Genomic DNA, 18980 nt, shown 5'->3' with positions numbered 1-18980 from the left:
CCAGGCTCAAGAGGAGTATGCTGGGTAAGATGCTTTGAAGAAGAACGGCATTGATGGACGTACCAAAGCCTGAATGAGTAACATAAGGATTGGAGGCAAGATTTGTTTTAATGCAACCAAGTCAAAAATGAATAGAATTTCAAATATTGCATGCTTTACTTGTGGTGCCTTACTTATTCACAAGGTTAAATATATATATATATATATATATATATATATATATATATATATATATATATATATATATATTTGTTTATATATATATAAACAGTACCTTAAATTATGCTTCTTATGACCTTGATGTACCCATGCTGAAGTTCTTTTTCATTCTTTTCTTATAGGGGAAGTTCAACTATCAAATATACTAATAAGATCTTTCCAATATGATGACAGCAAAGATAACACAGAAGCACCAAAGACCGAGTACAAGAATCCCAAAGCAGATTATTTGGAAATTGAGGTCTCTTCCAACCCCTCATACATGAACATTTCTAGATTATTTGATATTTAAATATACACTTCCAGTCAAAGAATTCTCTTCTGCTCACCAAGCCTTCATTTATTTGATCCAAAATAACATAAATAACATCAAATTAGCCAAATGTACATTGTGTTTCTTCTTAAATGTTATGAAACCCATTATTGTGATAAAGGAATTGTAACATTACTTAATAAAACATGATTGAATTAAAACAGATGTGGATAGTCAGTTATTTATTTAATTAGTTAATAATATAGGTCACATTATATTTGTCTTGGAAACATTATCCCTTCCATGTCTTCATCGTTTATTTTAAATACATATCATGACAATATGAATTATCCAGTTTTAAGCTGATGATGATCTTCCAGAGGCAGGACAATTAATTAGTTATTGTATGAAAAGATTTCTATCAGTATTGTAGGGCATTGTGCACAACAATGAACAACTTTGCCTCTAACGGTTTTCCACTAATGGAGTTTTCAAAAGCTGATGTGCTTGTTTACCAGGACAGGGTAGTGTCATTAAAATGCAAGCTTAACATGGATGAGAAAAATGAGGATAAAAGTAAATATCATAAAGTAAAATATTATTTTTTGTTTATTTCCATGCACACTGTGCGTAATCTTGTCTAATTATGCAAAACGTCTGAAAATGCTATTTATTTGAGTGTATTTACTTTACATACGGAATTTAAACCCAGTTGAAGTAATACAACCCAGTCTCATGAGAAAACATTTACAAGGGTGTGATTTTGCATGAACTGATATGATGTGTTAGGGTTGTCTTTAAAAACAAAACATAAGCATGAAGGTCCGCCTCTAAATTTAACCCTCAGTGGAGCATAACAGATCATACTAATTAGCCACCAATTCCCCAAAATGTAAAAAAATAAAAAAATAAATAAATAAACTAATTACCATGAGAGGGTGTTGCAAATTTCCTCTCCATTTTCTTAAAGGGATGTATTGATGCATTCCCTAAGCCCTTCTGTCTGAGCATATCCACAATCTGGAATCTTACTTAAGATATCTAAATACTGAAGCCCAATTTGCAGGGTGTTTATAATGCCTCTAGTGTGCTGTTGTTGCCAAACAGGTGTTTGCAACATCCCATGTCACCAAACCCAAGAACTGGATGGCCACAGTCCGCCAGATACTGACAATCAATTCAGCACTATAATGTCAGAATGCCTACAGCGCTGGAAAAAAGAACTGAATGCACACCACACTAAGCTTTACCGTGAGCTATTGGAGTGCATCATTTCCAAGCCCGACTGCAGCAGTCAAGGCATTTTAGCTAAAAATGCAACAACACATGAAGTGTCACAACTGTAAACAAATGAATATTTGAGTCCTCTTCAAATTGCCACATTAATATTTCAACTTCCTCAGCTGCGGAGACAAATATGATGCACTCTGTTTACACTGAACGTGAAAGCTTTGTTTACCTGCTGTCTCTGATGCTAAGCTAGCTGCAGTAAGCAAAAGCACTCCGTTCTTAGAGACCGTGAAGCAACGCTCAAAGTCACTTCACGCTGTTTTCTATCTCACTGCCTTTCAGCAAGGGCATCACAGCTTCAAAACTGGCAAGAGCGATGTTATTTGTGTTTTTACGCACTGCTGACTCATATTGGAAATAATAGGAATGCTACAGCTGTCACATGGTTCCTGTTATTTAATTTAATACAATTAAATTGTGTTATTCCGCAACCGGTGAACAGCCAGGACTGAAGTTACAACATCCACCTACCACTGAAAGCAAAGGGGATCTGGTGTCTTTGCATAAGTGATATTTTTAGTGAACGCTCTGGAAGCGCTGGTTCCGAAGCAGCACTCAGTGGTGAAAACGAGGCCCGAGTGCCAGTTACATAAGTACATTACAACAGCTCATAGACATCCCTTTTCCACCACAATGAGCATTGCCCTGGGCCTGTCATTAACCTTGACTATGTGTTTTTCCAAACGGGGGACCTTGTGAACTTCGTTGCATGTTGGTGGGTTTGTATGTTGTGTCTGTTCAGAAATAAAGACCAGGTCATATATCTTCAGTTGAGGGCCCTCAGGGGTGTGTGCTGGGCCCATGGCTATTATTACTCATCACATTCTCAAACAGGCACCGATGGAGAGAAATGCATTTGACTATTCATGATACTGTATTTTACACTTGAATGGCCAGCACTGCAAAGCCTTATGGATTCAAATAAGAGCCAACCCAAAATGCCTTAAAGGCAACCTCCATGTGCATTGGCTTTTACTTATTCAGCTGTTGTGAAAAATGCTCTTTTCTCTAAGTCAAATAAACATTCGGAGCAACCTGTTAAAACGGCAATACAATGAAATGTGCTAAATAAAACATTTTTTTTTTAAAATGTTTTTGATGACGTGTTTTGTGCTTTTGTGCTTTATGCTATTAATTCATCTAGCATCCAAAATATACCTACTAAAAATGTGAATATGCCATATATTGCTTGGCTACTAGTTACTATACTGTCACAGTAATTTTTAGAGAATACTAGTTAAATTTATTGGACCCTGGACCACAAAACCAATCTATATATATTGCTGAGATTCTACAGCATGATGCTGTTACAACTTTAAAGTCACAGTACACAGCTGGCATTTGCAGTTCTAAATAGTACTTGCAGTATATATATATATATATATATATATATATATATATATATATATATATATATATATATATATATGACCCTGGACCACAAAACCAGTCTTAAGTGTTGCTAAATAAATAAGCTTTCCATTGATGTATGTTTTTTTTTTTTTTTTTTTTTTTAGAATAGGACAATATTTGGTTGAGATACAACAATTTGAAAATCTGGAATCTGACTGTGCAAAAAAAAAAAAAGTTCTTAGGGATGTTAAGGATGATTACTAATCAGAAATTATGTTTTTATATATTTATGGTAAGAAATTTACTAAATATCTACATGGAACATGATCTTTACTTAATATCCTATATATGATATTCATAACTTCACATTGTTGTAACATAAAAGGTATATTAAAATAAGAATTAGGATTTTTATTTAGTTTTTTTCCTGCTGAAGGAATACAGGAGAGAATGCATTTGTGTCAAACATTAATAAAATAATTATCTCAGACCTGAAAAGCATCAGTTCAATTTGTCACTGAGGAATGAAAATTAAGATATTCAGCAGAATGCCCTGGCTGCTCTGTTCTTTGCAACTGAAGTAGACTGTTTTACTCAAGCGTAAGTATTTTATGGATTCAGAATACTTGGAAAATAGTACACAAGTCATATGGACTACTTTTATTGTAACATTTTTATATATTTGATATTATATTTTTATATGTCCTTATAGGAGCACATAAATAACACAAAAATTAGGTATAACGCAGTCAATATGGATGCATGAAAAAGTGCCACTTGAATATGCCTCTACATTTTTTTTTACATTTTCATTTCACTTTCCAAACTTTTCAAAGATAACATTTTTGTTAGCATGTAATTTCTGAAATTGTCCTATTCAGACAGGACTAGTCTTCCCTCAGGAGAGGTCAGGTAAATTAGAGTTTTTCCCATACTTACTTTATGATTTTAATCTCATATGAACTGAACACATCTGTTTTTCTCGCATCAGTATAAATTATGGAGCAGATTGCCAACTGTTCTTTGGATAAGTCTGGGATCCTCTGAGAAATCTAAACCCATCCGCATAGGTTTATGATTGTGTATAATTTTTGTTCACATCTTCTCCTCATTTATTTTGACCTTCAACAAATATTGTAACTAACGCTGAACTCCTGCGTGCATCATCTTTATTATGCGCTAAAATCTTTTTGCTAACTTTCAGTGTAAAATAACACTTCAAGGTTCAAATTCTGCTGGGATCCTGTTTGAACATTGTAATTAAGATGAGTCTCTCATCACAGAGTGCTCACAGGTAGTAGAACAAATTAAAGGGGTAGTTCCCCCAAAAATCCAAGACAGGTTTCTGACAGGTTTTAAATAATGTTAGAATTCATTTTTCATTGATTTTTGGGTGAACCCATGTCATTGATTCATATCCAGGTGGATCAGCAGGGGAGTCAAAGTTAGTCCTTGCCCTTGAGTTACGGATACTGATGTTCTAGTCTCCTGTCTGACTATCCCACTTTGCTCTCGGATAAAACACTTAATTTCACTTTACTCCAGGGGCCCAATGACATGTCACATCCCTCCTCATACCTTTCATCGCACAGCCTTCTGGCCACAGAATGACAATAATGGTTAAAAACAAAATTAATCAATCAAAGGATCTGATATTTCCTTTTCAGTACAAAATGTTATTTAAATTCCGATTCAGGACACATTTCTTGCTGACAAAAGTGTTGTCATTGATGGTGTAATCAATAACAATTGATTTTCTGCAAAGAGTTGACCTTTAAATAAAGAATTGGAAGTGACATACCTTCTCATAAAGTGAAAACAAGGGAAAATATACAGCAAACAAGATTAGAAAAACAACATACATTTTTATTTAGCAAATAGAAAGGGGACATTTTATACAAACTGTAAACTAGGTACTGTAATAAATTTGTTGGGTATATCTTGAAGAACTGCAGCACACATATGAACCTGTACAGCAACGGTGATTTTTCCAGGTAGAACATGTTTCGGGATCGTCATCCTTAGTTGACCTGGAACAACATTCCTGTCAACCACTCAGATTTTTAGACTAGGTTTGGGGACAGGAATGGGAATATTCCAGATTCAGTACAAGTGAAGTACAGTTGATGTTGATTGCCACAAATATGAATTTCCACTTGTCCCTCATTTTGTTTAAAAAGCAAAATTAATGCAATTAAACCTTTAAACCTTTTCTGTGTAAAGTCTTATCCAGCTTTACAGCTTTGTCATCACAAAAACATAAAATTACTGTAAAAATGTTGCAAACTATTTTAACACTTTAAAACTGCACTTTTTAACAGAAGAATGATTTATAAAACTATTAGCTTCAAATTTTAGTTTTCAGTCGTTTAAAAATTATCCCAATTAATGGTCATTAACAAATGCCTTTCTATGATGAGAGACGAAAACCAGAGATTAATCAATCTTTTTTTCCTTTTTTTTTTTTTTTTTTTTTTAAGATTCTGTTTGTTTGCACTTGTACTGAACCCAGAGTATTCCTTCAAGGCTGGGGTTGGGGCTTCAAAAACATTATCAGCCAAATATTTATTTCTGGTTTTGGGGTTAGTTCATGTTCACAAAAGCACAAGAATGTTGTTCCAGAACAAAACATGTTAATCCAGGAACATTTCCTACTTTATGGAATCACGGAAACTGGTACAGTGCTTTAACTGCATGACAAACCCACATGAAAACAACAAAATACATTTGTTTTCTCTACTCACGATTAAGGACTTAAAGATAAAAAGCACTTGTGTTCACATCTCTATTTTAACATCTTACAACATGTTTTTGTTTTTCTCCAGTTTATGTTACAATGCGCTAATTTCGTTGAGCATCTGAGGTTAAGGTTGTGTCACCTTGGAATGAATGTCCATAAATAGTGGTACAATGCAGCTGATAAAGTTATGATCCAAGGGGTTTGTGCTGCCACTGTCACACTGTATCGTAAACCCTCACCATTGTCACCAACAGTCATTTTCAACCTCCCCCGGAAGAAACAGAGAAAAACAGCTCTCAACCTGAAATCACTGGTTTGTCTAAGTATTTAGAACAGCACCTGCAAAATCAAAAGATAAACCTGCAATCTTTGGTTAAAAAAAAATAAATAATAATAATAAAAACTTGGCTTACTGTTATTTTATTCACTTCTTAATTAAAATACCACCCATGATTCCCCAGTGTTTCAGGGAATACCTTAGCATTTGCAATAAAAGAAGCACCTGGAACTTTTCAGAATGTCACAAAAGTTGATTTTAAATGCGAATCGCCTCATTGGAGAAAATAAATCTGATGTTACTTAACTGACTTGAAACCAACTATCTTATGTATTCCATCATTAGCGTTTAAGCTAAAAATGCTAAATGCAAAAAAAAACTTCCTATAAAACATATAGCTGAATATTTCCACAGCAGCATTGTGAAGAACGGGTCTTTGACAGGCGGATTAGTAAACAGAGTCTTCTGGAAAATTCCCTGGAGCAGATGTCCAATTTTAGACAAATATGTGTACTGAAGTCTGTTCATCTAGTCTCTCTCTCTCCAAGTTGTCCAAGTCACACAAACATATTTACTCCATTCATATAGTTTGGAGTCACACATATAGAGTGGTTGTTGTTCATATCTGTCAAGCTTTTAGAAACGAGGAGAGTATTAGGGTAAGTGAGAAGGAAGCTGGCAAAGGCAGCTGATCATGATGTCCTCAGCATTTTGGCACTGGGTATTACCGAAGGCGAAATATGAGAGGCTTTCTCTTTATAGTCAATGTGAACTATGTTGGTTATGAGAGTCAATGTGAACTAAATTGGTTTGGATCAGTTAAAAAGGGGCAAACTGATCTGAAAGCTATCTTGATTGATTTACGGTAATCATTTTGGTCTGCATTTATTCCTAGTGCACTCTGAGAACAAGCTCATGTGTATCAGTTCAGGCAAATCCTGATGTTCAAGGGAAGCACTCACTGGATGGTAGGCTTTGGAATTAACTTAGATCAAGGGCAGTTGCATAACATAACAAAACAGCTCAACAAATTATTAAAACTAGGATGGCAGTTTATACACCACAGATTCTGTTTGGGCAGGGAGAAACTATTTAAAATGGTTCAATTGTTTCAAGGCAAATTGAGAGACAATGTACCTAAGGATGTGACATATGTTGGTAACCATACTCCCACCCATCTGACAGCTGACATAACAGTTCAGGGGCTGGGTTCTGCACAATACCTATATGCATGATGCAAGATGATTTTCATCCTGGATATGCTTTGAAGTGCTAGACAGACCTACAGAGTGCTTCTTATAGTGTTTTCGGAAAGGTCACAACATCTTTCTTAGTAGCTGGACAGATGCATTGCATAAGATACGGTTACAGTTTTTCTTTATGAATTAGAGTTATTTCACACTGTCCTAGAGCAAAGTTCATCCACGTAGTTGGCAAAAGAAACTGTTTAAAGGCAGTTGTGGTGCCTGGAACTACTTTTGTACATTTAGAGTGGATGGAATCAAAGAGGAAAAGCAGAGCTAGGATCCACATGAGACTTCTTCTATCATTTAAATAGACTTTGATGGATACAAGTACACCAGCATGTCTCTTGTGCACAGGGTTTAAAATAAAATATTTTTCCCTTTTGAAGCGTGCAAATAATGAAAATCAATGAGATTACCACTGGGATCTTATTTTCGCTGTGCTGTCCTGCGCTGTGACAAGCGAAGGGTTGGCAGTGAGGAAGGGGGCTGGGTTGGGTAAGGAAGGGGTCTTTGACATCAAAATATAAAAAAATTACATCCAAATATTATGGCCACTTCCACAGCTGATAAACCGCATAGCAGAAAAACCCACTGCTCTTCGACTTCTTTGACATTAAACCAATGCACACGTAGAGGACTAGGATGAGAATAGCTACTGCTCTCAAGTTACATTATGGGGTGGTTTGCACATACAATTTCACAACTAGCAGCGTTAGGAGATGTTGACTTAGCCAACTCTGATAAATGGTGAAAAATATAAACAACACTATGTACATTTTATTGTCGACAGTAGACGCAACCCAATTTCTCTACTCGTGAGCGGTTTACGTAAACTCACCTACAAGATATTTTACTAGTGACCTATCTCTTGTCCTTATATTAACAACTGCAGTTCTACCACAACCACATGGGCATGCGCATGTATACACATTTCAAATGCATAACATGTATACATATGCATACATGGTTTATTCACATTACTTTCCATTTATGTCTTGCCATAACTGACCTGGTAATGTCAAACATTAATGCTGCGAATATTTTGCAGATAGTTATCCAGCATAAAGTGCCTTCAATTGGAACATTCTTTTGTTTTCCGCAAGTTTCGTGTAGTCCAAGAAATGTTTTTAAGGTCTTCAGTGAAGCTTTTTTTTTTTTTTTTTTTGGATTCCGTACTTTATTGAAACTAGGGTTTCTTTTTTGGGGTCAGAATTCACCCAATACTCAGCAGATTATGGATTTGTGCTGCCCATTTTGTGTTATGGGGTTTATCTTTTCTAGCGAGACATCTGCATCGCTATCCAAATTGCCTGACATGGAAGGTGACAGTTTCTCAAAGGTCTTTATCCCAGAGTCATCCTCCCTCTTCTGGTTCTCCTCTTCCTGGCAGAGGATGCTGTGAGGGATCACATAGTTGCTGTTGATACCCTCCTTGGGGATTTGGCCCTTACGCTGATACTGAGAAGTGGATGGAGGGCCACCGTTGTTGTTGATACTCACAATCTCTATAGCATTGCTGCCAGGGCAGAGTCGATGGCAGCCCAGCAGGATGGAGAATGCCTTTCGGAAGTCAGCATTGAAGGCATAGATGATGGGGTTGAGTGAGGAGTTGGCCCAACCGAACCAGACAAACACATCAAAGGTGGTAGAACTGATGCACAAGAAGTCAGAGCTCTCGTTGGGGTTACAGAAAGGAACCATGCAGTTCAAGATGAAGAAGGGCAGCCAGCAGCACACGAAAACGCCCATGATGACCGAGAGGGTCTTGAGAACTTTGGTTTCACGCTTGAAGGACATCTTGAAGGAACTTTCAGACTCCATATTGCCGTTGTTTCCCATGCTACTGTGGCGGTTCTTGGCGCTTTCGGCTGCTCTTTCGAGTGCCGAGATCCGGCGTATCTGCTTCTGGGCAATGCGGTAGATGCGAGTGTAAGTGACCAGCATAATGGCCACAGGAATGTAAAAACTGATCAGGGAGGAGGAGATGGCATATGTCCGATTAAGGCTGGAGTCGCAGTTATCTGGGGGAGGCTCGCTGTAGGTGCCGTTCAGCTCTGTGTAACTGGTCGCTTGGGCTTTGTGCCAGTTCAGCTGCACGGGGATGAAAGATATAAGGATGGACAGCGTCCACGCCACACTTATCATGATGAACGCCACCTTGGGTGTCATCTTGCGCTCGTAGCGGAATGGGCTGGAAATGGCCCAGTAGCGGTCCACGCTGATGACGCACAGATTCAAGATGGAAGCGGTGGAGCACATGATGTCAAAGGCCACCCAGACATCGCAGAAGGCGCCAAATGGCCAAAACCCTACAATCTCTGTGGCCGCTTTCCATGGCATCACTAAAATGGCCACCAGCAAGTCGGAAATAGCTAGCGATATAACAAAGAAGTTGGTGACTTTTGAGCGCAGGTGCCGAAACTTTGTGACCGCAGCGCAGACCAAAGTGTTGCCCAGCAGGGTGGTCATGATGAGGAGCGAGAGGAAACAACCAGTGAGAACTCGCTTCGACGAATTGCGCTGCGACACACTGCTGTCCAGGACCGTGGAATAGTTCACATCCATGGCTTCTTCACCGAGTCGATTGAGCAGTCACCCCATAATTCCATCCCGAACTGAGAGTGCTTACACAGAAATCTGAGCAACTAGTTGAACTGGTTTGTCTAACGCTATGCTGACTGCAGCAGTCATCTTGAAAAACACATCTCATAATTTCAATGTAAAAATCTCTTGAGTAGCTCAAAAATAGACCCATGAACTCCCACAGATCTTCCCAATGAATATATGACTAAAAGAAGAAAAGGAAAAAAAAAAGACATACATTTAGTCTAACTATCACTTAATATTGCTTAAAAACAGATTAGTATCTAATTATGTCTGTTTCTGCTTTCAGTACCTGGTCAGCAGTTTGTTCATCGTCCCACAGCATACTCTCCCAAACAGATTAAGCAAACATAAGCAGGCGTGATGATTAGCCTTATATATGAGCTTATCGATAGTCTATTGATCGGATTGCCGCTGCGTTGGTTTGATTTGTCCCCGTTAGTGACAGCAGAAGCGCGTCCGTGTCATGTTGTTCCCAAAGCAGACTCTCCGTTCAGAAAGAGCGCGGGTGACAGTTCGTTTGAGAAACAGCAAGAGGTGCGCATTTCAAGATTTCTTTTTCTCAAGTGCTTTTCCAAAAGCTTTCACTTAACAGATAACAAAGTCTTTTATTCCTCTCTGTTTGCGTTTCTGTATACATCCTGTACTGTGTTGCGTTCAGCGCATCTCGATTCTATTGATCATAAACTGCAAACGCACCAGACTCAACAGTAAAGTCATAGTCGCAATTTGGCGCACTTCTCACGTTTCAGGCGACCGATTTGTCCCCGTTCCATCTTGCGCGTGAAGAAAAAAACATATTCCTGCCGTTAGATTTCCTTAAAAGTGGTTTTAAAGCGTTTGCGTTGGTTTTGTAATGAAAGGCTGTTGTCGTCCCATGCACATCGTGGAATTACAGCTCATACTCTCTCGTCTTGTCGCGCAGCATCACATGTGCATTAGCAGTAGAGCGTGAATATTCCTGCAACGTCAATTTTACAGCGCAAAAAAAAAAAAAAAAACTAAATGAAAAAGAAAAAGAAGAAGGAAAAAACACGTATCTATTGAATGTATTTATTGATTTCAATTTTTTCACCGTTAAAAATGTATGTCTGTCTCTGGGGACTGATGCGAATAGTCTTGAGCATCATCAGGTTTGTTTTTGCAATAGTTTCCTTGAGTTTTTCAGAAGGCTTGCAGTCAGTCTCTTGTGCTGGGCTTGAACTGAGAAGCTCTGACAGCTCTGAAGTTATGGCAAGCCATTTAAACGTATTCTATCAAACTAAATTTATGTTACTATGTAGGTTATTCCTTAAATAAAAAAAGAAAAAGAAAAAATCCAATGTAATTTTACTAGCAACTATTTAGTAGACACCAACACTTATTCCACAGTGATTAATATCTAATAAAGTAGTCAAAATCTTTTTTTTTTTTTTTGTATAATTCTTTTTTCAATTTTTCAATTAATTGCTTTTTGTTTTTCAATGAATTCTATGGTGATCTGCGGTTCATATATCAGATATCCACTTCATAGTTCAACTGTTACTCTTAACAGATATCATACAATTATGATAGATATTAGTTTATCATAAACAGGTACTATTATTAGTAGCAAATGAATTATATAGATGAAAGTTTCTAGTCAAGACTAGATAACTAACAAGTAAATAAAAACATAAATATAATAAAGGCAGTAACACAATAGTAGTTATTCTGAAGAAGTAAACATTAAAATGGTTTGCAATACTTAAGTACCTTTGTAGGAGGTGACCATCAAAACCGCTCATAAAGGGTTATTAAAATATATATCATGGATGTAAATTTTTTCCTAGTAAATAATTACAAACTATATATTTTTTTTATTTTAATTTTTCTATCGTTATACATCAATATACAATACAGCTTAATACCAATACTTTATATGCTTTCAGAACATGGAATGCAGTTCAGATGAAATAACCTTAAAACTAGAGCAGAACAGGTTATTTTTAAGAAAGAAAAAAAAATCTATGGCTTAAGCAGGCTTTGCATATGGAATGGATCAATGAGGCCATCTGCTGGAACAGATTATTTAGGGTTGTGAATGAGTGTCAGTATGACAACATAGAAATCGGATTCCCTACAATCACCCTGTCACTATAATTCAATGTGAGAATATATAAATATATATATATATATTCTTAATTTTGAAAATGAATGTGTCAAAATATATATTTTTAATAAAAAATAAATTAATTTCATTAAAAAAACAGGTACAATAAAAATAAAAAATAATTGTATGGTATTTTGATATAAACTGTGGTCTTGAATGATTAACATATTTAACAAATGCTAATTATACATTATCATGCATGGTACATGTCCAAAAAAACATGATACATTAAGTTTTTTTTTTCAATGAAAAGCAAATATTCTGTGCACACAATTATAAATGTTTTATTTACTTTAATTACTTATGCATTGTAATATAGGCTAGCTTCAGTATCAGATGGTGTGCTTCATCCACCAGAACATTAGGTTAATGACAGTACCTTGGACAGCGGCCGCAAATGCATTGCCTGGGTTAATAACTCAAATCCTAGAGCTTAACACAAGCCTTCTCATTGGACTTGCCTGACTCTTAGTACATGGGGGTCAAGCTTTCCATTTGTTTCAAATGGAAAGATTTGATAGCCATTCAGTTAGAAGGATTTTCAAGTTCATTTAGCCATAGCATAAAAGTCAGCAAGAATCAAGTGACAGTTTCAGGCCACAGCACACATGAGCCTTTTGTGTCTCTGTCAGTGTTATCGAACCCTTGATAGAGTTGTAATATACCTTCTAAAGGTAAAGGTCCTTGACAGGTTTTGGCTTGTCAAGGACAGCGAGGTCGAAACTTTAACTTTATTGAAAGGGTTTTGAAGTATTAGTCCTTAATCACCTGTAACACTTTAGTGACAGCTAACATAAGCTGAGAGCTAATGATATGAAATTCAGCTGATAAGACATAAAGTTGAGGGAAAGATCTGCCTTTCTGCTTGATATCTTCACTGCTCTTTACAGCTGAGTGTTTTCCAAGAAACGCAGTGAACTTAGAAAGAGGTCCAGGGAGAGGACAGACAAACACAGAGCTATTGATGCGTTCAGTCGATTCCTCAAGTATATCAGAGGCACAATTATTTTCAATGAACAATCTTCACACTAGAATGAAATGGCTAGACTGGTGGGATATTTCCTAGGCTTAACAGTGTAAAACAGAGACTAATATAATTTACTTGGTTGTACCCAAAAAAGAAAAAAAAAACCTTGATGGCAAAGCAGAATGCAACAATGTTTGTTTACGTTACTAATTAAAAATACTAAATATCTAGAGACCAGAGATTTTAGACTTGGTCCATTAAGCAGCCAGCCCAAATACTTTAGCGTCATGGCATTTAGTATTTCATATGCACTCGAAATAAAGGTTCCAAAATTTTCTATTTTTTCTTCTTCTTCTTTTCTCACCGCAATGCAAGAAGAACCATTTTGGGTTCTCCAAAGAACTTTTAAGTAAAGAGTTTTTTTTTTTATGTTAAGAATGTTTTAATAATCTAAAGAACATTTTCTATAAAGAACCTTTTATGTAATATAAGTATTTGGATATTAAATGTTCTTCATGAAAAAAAAAAAATGCTAATAAAGAACAGATTCATTACTGTTTACAGGTGAAGTAGGAGTTTGGTGCCTAAAATATCACACTAATTTCACCAAGGTGATAATATAATAAAAAGTCATGTTATCCTTCAATCTCATTTTGAGTTGTTTCAAACCCGTTTGATTTTCTTTTTCCCATGGAACATAAAAAGCTACTGTATTTCTGAATATAAGAATGGCTACTGTTGAGATAGCACTGAAAACTAGGGCTGTCATGCTCTTAAAAGTCAAGTTGCCTGAATTTGTACAAAACCAGAGTTGGGTGGGGGGACAGACCGAAAATTTATTCATTGGTATTCTTACCTTTCAGCAGCTCTCAAATCTTATTTATGCATTTGAATATGCATATATTCAAATTTACGAACTGCACCATGAGAATCAATGATATTTTCCATGATTTACATCAAACCTGGCATGGCACTATATTTGAATTTCCAGTATGCTAAATTTGAAATGGGGTCGAGGAGACAATTATTACATTCTGGTCAGTTTCTGATACAACCCACACACACGCACACACCCTTATTCAATAGTATGGGGTTGGTATGATTTTTGTATTTTCTTTATAATAGAAAATGTTCTTTAGATTATTAAAGCGTTCTTAACATTAAGAAAAAAAAAACTCTTTACTGAAAGGTTTTTCAAAAATATTAAATATATCTTAAAGGGTTCATCAGATGTACATAAAGTTGATATGATTCGCCTTTTCTAAAAACCTGCTAGTTAGCAAGGTCTGTGGATAAAGTAAACAATATCATGAGAATGGCTGGGCACACCACGAAAGATAGGGGCGGGGTCAGCAGAGCTCATTAGCATTTAAAGGGACATGGACTAAAAGGGCTTGCTGAAAACAGAGCTGATTTTGACATGGTAAAAAGGGTGTTTTTTTACACTACTGAGAAATTTTAACTAAAGTATGCTATAGACTTTTCATTAAGACCCTAAATAATCATATCAACTTGTGGAAAATGGCCATCCAATGACCCCTTTAGGATATATTTAATATATTAATTGTTGTTGTGTGTTTTCGCACAAACTTAATATAGAAAGACATCTGATATTGGTATGTTTTTAGATAAATTATTTCACAATTATTTGCTGAATATTAAGTTCAAAAGAACAGCATTAATTTGAATATAACTGAAGACAGGTTATTTCTTTGAAAAACTAGGTCAGCACTAATGTAGCATCATGTTTTTTTTGTTATTCTTAGTGTCATTTGCATCTCAAATGTATCTAAACGATGTTTAGATGTTTTGACTGGGAAATAAAGACAGAAATACTGATAAGAAAATAATTTTATGCAGTGTGGGATGAACTGAGATTCCCAGAGCTTTACATTTGCACAGCTGCTGTTTTATAGTCAATTGCTCTCATTAAGTTTAAAAGCAGCAGTTGGCACACTGGGGCACAGTTTCGGACCATTTTATATCAACCTCTTTATTTGCACCCACTGTACAGACAGAGCTAAACACTTAAGCTTTTCTTGTCATGGTATCGCTAATCATTTGGCTTGTCTAATGAAACTTTCAGCTGCCAAGAAGAGCAAAGATCTAATTTAAACAGGTTACTGTGTGTCACCCAGATCCTCCCTCTCATCAAGATCTCTTCCGAGATTGCTCGAAATTATGCAGGGGATTTTTGAGAAACAAAGAGTGCAATTTCACGTTACAACCCACTGCTAAGAGCAATGTCAAGCTTATGACTTGGAACATCAAGGACCACAAATCCTCTTTGACATCTCGGTGCATATCTGACTCTGGGTCTTCGTCGGGTATTAAACGAGCGCAGAGATTCAACATCCAATTCTAATCCTCCCATTGAGGGCTGTCGTATTACTACACATCACTCACTCTTCACTATATGGTGGGTTTCATGTCCATTACTAGTTATGATTGGTGATGAGTGTTTTTATGGGGCACTTGGTTTGTGTGAAAGCTGAAAACCTTTGTACTGTATTATGGCCTTTTGAAGATTTTCCCTAAGGCTCAGAATGGAGTTCAAATCGAAAAGGCAAGAAAACAGAAAACCCCATGAGGCACCTGATGTGCTTTTCTCTCGTGGTAATAATTCTCTTGAGCATATCATTTTAAAGAGGATAGATTCCCTGGAGAGGGCTATTCATTTCCCCCTCAGTACCTGCTAACGGATGTTTGCTTTAACCTTGGCACTGGAACAGTGTTCTCCTGCCAACATTTTTACAGATACATTTGGTATTGCCCAGCACTTTCCCTACAAAATAACAATAACATATTCTTCTGTATTAAAAAAAAAAAAAAAAGTCTTATTAATTCTGAATAAGTGTGTTGAAACAGAAATACAAAATGTGATCTTTTACATTTTGCCAATAAATGTATTGATATTGTATACACAATAATATATATTATGTTATGTTAATATGTAATTTTATTAAATATTATTACAATTGAAATGAATTGGTAAGGCACAACCGATTTATATTCTAAAATATTTAAAAATGTAATTTATTCCTGTGATGGCCGAGCTGAATTACATTACTCCAGTTTTCAGTGTCACACATTCTAATATGATTATTTTTATCGATGTTGAAAACAGTTGAGCTGCTTTAAATTTTTGTGGAGAAGAACGGCATTAATTTGAAATAGAATTAAATAGTATTTATCTTTATTAATTATTTAATAATTTATTTATAATTGCAGGTATAACTGTAGGTCTTTGCATCTCACATTTATCTCGGTGTTTAGTATTTTATCTTTTATAATATTATATCTCTTTATAAATAATTCAAAAGAACATCATAAGTTTGGCATAGAAATATTTCTAACATGATGCATGTCTGAACTGTTAATTTAATGCATCCTAGCTAAATAAATGTATTTTCATAGATAAAATATACTGATACATCACATTGCCATAATATGTATATTACATATTGAATTTTACACCATCAAATTTAATACCTGATATTTTGCTTCAAGATCCTTCATCTAACCTATGCTTTTCACACAGCTTCTGATTCTTACTTTTTTTAGGTTGCCAGCAGGAAATAGATGGGACTGGTGTGTGTGTGTGTGTGTGTGTGTGTGTGTGTGCGTGTGTCAGAGATGCTCACAAGTCTCTGAGCTAGAGTCCAAGTCAAGTCTCAAGTCTCTGAGCTAGAGTCCAAGTCAAGTCTCAAGTCTCTGAGCTAGAGTCCAAGTCAAGTCTCAAGTCTCTTTATTATATTAAGTCTCTGGTTATAATAAATGTTGCATCACGTACAGCGACCCATCCAAGCTGCTTAGAACACTGCATAGCTATATATAAGGAATTCAAAGCATGTAATATGTTATTATGACAACTCCATTTATTAGCATACAATATCAACTTTGATTTTGGTATATAATCAGTGTAAACAGGCTATTGCAACATGACAAAAACACCAAGAATGCTTTACTTTTAAGTTAATATCTTTTAATAGTTAATATTTTGCATTTATGGATTCAGTAATGGCCTTCTGTCTGTCCTGGCTGTATAGCTGCACACTTCTTGTCTGGCTTAAGAATGAACAAAGCTACGCTGACTTATGTTATTCATACAATACCTACTCACAAATAAACATCAAAAACAAAGCCGGCTGCAATGAATTTCTGTGCAAAACAGCTTTTACTACAAACACTTCAACACAAGAACATTGTTATCACACAAGAACATTTTGATAGAGAACCAAAAATATTTAAAGTAGATAAAATTAGAATAAATAAAATGGAAATGTCAACATACTATTACTACTGTAAACTTTGCAAATAGGACATCAGCCCCTTCAAGTCAATGAACAATAACAAAGTGGGCTGCAATGAATATCTGTGCAAAACGTCATGGCTCCGCTCCTACCCAATGACAGAGGCATGCAGGTTTTTTTCCACTGGAGTACTCACGTGAAGGATGCGTGCACAACTAATAACTAATATCATCACGCTATAAAGGGTTGGCCTGCGCTGGGTGCGCCCCTCCCCCTATAACTGTTCTGTCTCGCGGAGGAGCTCATTTGTGTGCATCTGTGTGAAACACGCTGTGAAACACGCATAGGAAAAAAGAGCGACAGAAAGAAGGGCTCCCCTCCAGCCGTGACTCGGCTCCCATCGTTCATGTTTATGAGCCGTTCAAAAGAATCGGTTCGTTCGCGAACGTCACAACTCTAACAGCGAGCTCATCTGACGTTTACTAAAAATTAACATTGTTCACGAGTCCCGGAGCTCGAGTCCGAGTCGAGTCTGAAGTCTTTCGAGGACGAGTCTCAAGTCGAGTCTGAAGTCACTGTTTGTGCGACTTAAGTCGCACTCGAGTCCGAGTCTCAAACTCGAGTCCCCATCTCTGGCGTGTGTGAATGTGTGACAATATTACTATTTACAGGCACTAGTCACTTCTGTTCCTTTGTTTTCTGAATATGATGCTCAAGTCAAATAATATAGCTCAGATATACAAACTATAATGTATATTTTTTTTAAAAAGGAGATAGGTTCCTCAAGAGGGCTACTCAGTGTCACCTCAATATCTGGAAAGTGATGCTTTATTTAACCTTTAGGTTGTCTTGTTAAGCACTCCTATTGATTATATTTTTGACTTCATATCGATCCTGGGTCTTGGATGGATTTCATGAGCATAATGTCAGGAACTGTCTGCATCCCGACAGTTCAGGGACCCTCATACACTTGGTAAATGGATAGGGCAGGTGTGTTGATTGCCTATTCACACACACAGAATGAAGTCACACAAAGTCATTCTACTTACTGCCTCTCTTTGCTGTTGCTCAAATCAGGTAATAGATGAGCAATGAGAGCAATGAATAGTGGGTTATTCAGTCTCAGCTCCTGACAAATTATGTGTTTTATTTTTTTATAGCTATAGCAAAACTCAATTACATCTCTACATACAGACACAAGTCTATGTGATCACACACACACACAGTTTACATACATATGCACATTTACTGATGCTCAAGAAAGCAACACAATGCATTAAAAAACGTGGGTTTAAACAAGATGATGTGTACATTCTTCTCATTTTGTTTAACGATCATATTTTTTTTCATTTACTGCTGGACTTCATAAGCTACATAAATACTTACCTTTTTACTAGAATACAAAATGAGTACAATTTACCATGATCATCCAAACATCTCTTAATCTGTGGCCTTCTTGAGCATCAGTGCGTTTTCACCTTATACAGTATATCAGTTATGTATGATGTGCAGTTGTCCTCTTTTCATGTTATGTAAAATAGTTTTTACAGGGAAGTACTAAATAAAAAAAATAGCATGAAATTTTGATGATCCCTCTTACTTTGTAAGGGGTCTGTAAACTTATGAGCAATAATGAGCACAACTGT

At 36.2% G+C, this 18980-nt stretch overlaps 1 protein-coding gene across 1 annotated transcript; it reads right to left on the bottom strand.

The window, feature by feature from the left end:
* Nucleotides 1–5006: 5006 nt before the first annotated feature.
* Nucleotides 5007–10956, bottom strand: LOC113038336 (D(1)-like dopamine receptor). Its single transcript, XM_026195658.1, has 2 exons — nt 10276–10956; nt 5007–10167 (listed from the first exon to the last, which is right to left on the bottom strand). Exon 2 carries the CDS (start codon nt 9942–9944, stop codon nt 8604–8606), a length of 1341 nt encoding a protein of 446 aa, XP_026051443.1. The 5' UTR covers nt 9945–10167; nt 10276–10956; the 3' UTR covers nt 5007–8603.
* Between the last annotated feature and the right edge of the window lie 8024 nt (nt 10957–18980).

This window comes from Carassius auratus, chromosome 21 (assembly GCF_003368295.1).
Source record: "Carassius auratus strain Wakin chromosome 21, ASM336829v1, whole genome shotgun sequence".
Taxonomy (NCBI): Eukaryota; Metazoa; Chordata; class Actinopteri; order Cypriniformes; family Cyprinidae; genus Carassius; species Carassius auratus.
Note: the sequence above shows the minus strand (reverse complement) of the source record. Positions and strands in the feature narration are given on the sequence as shown.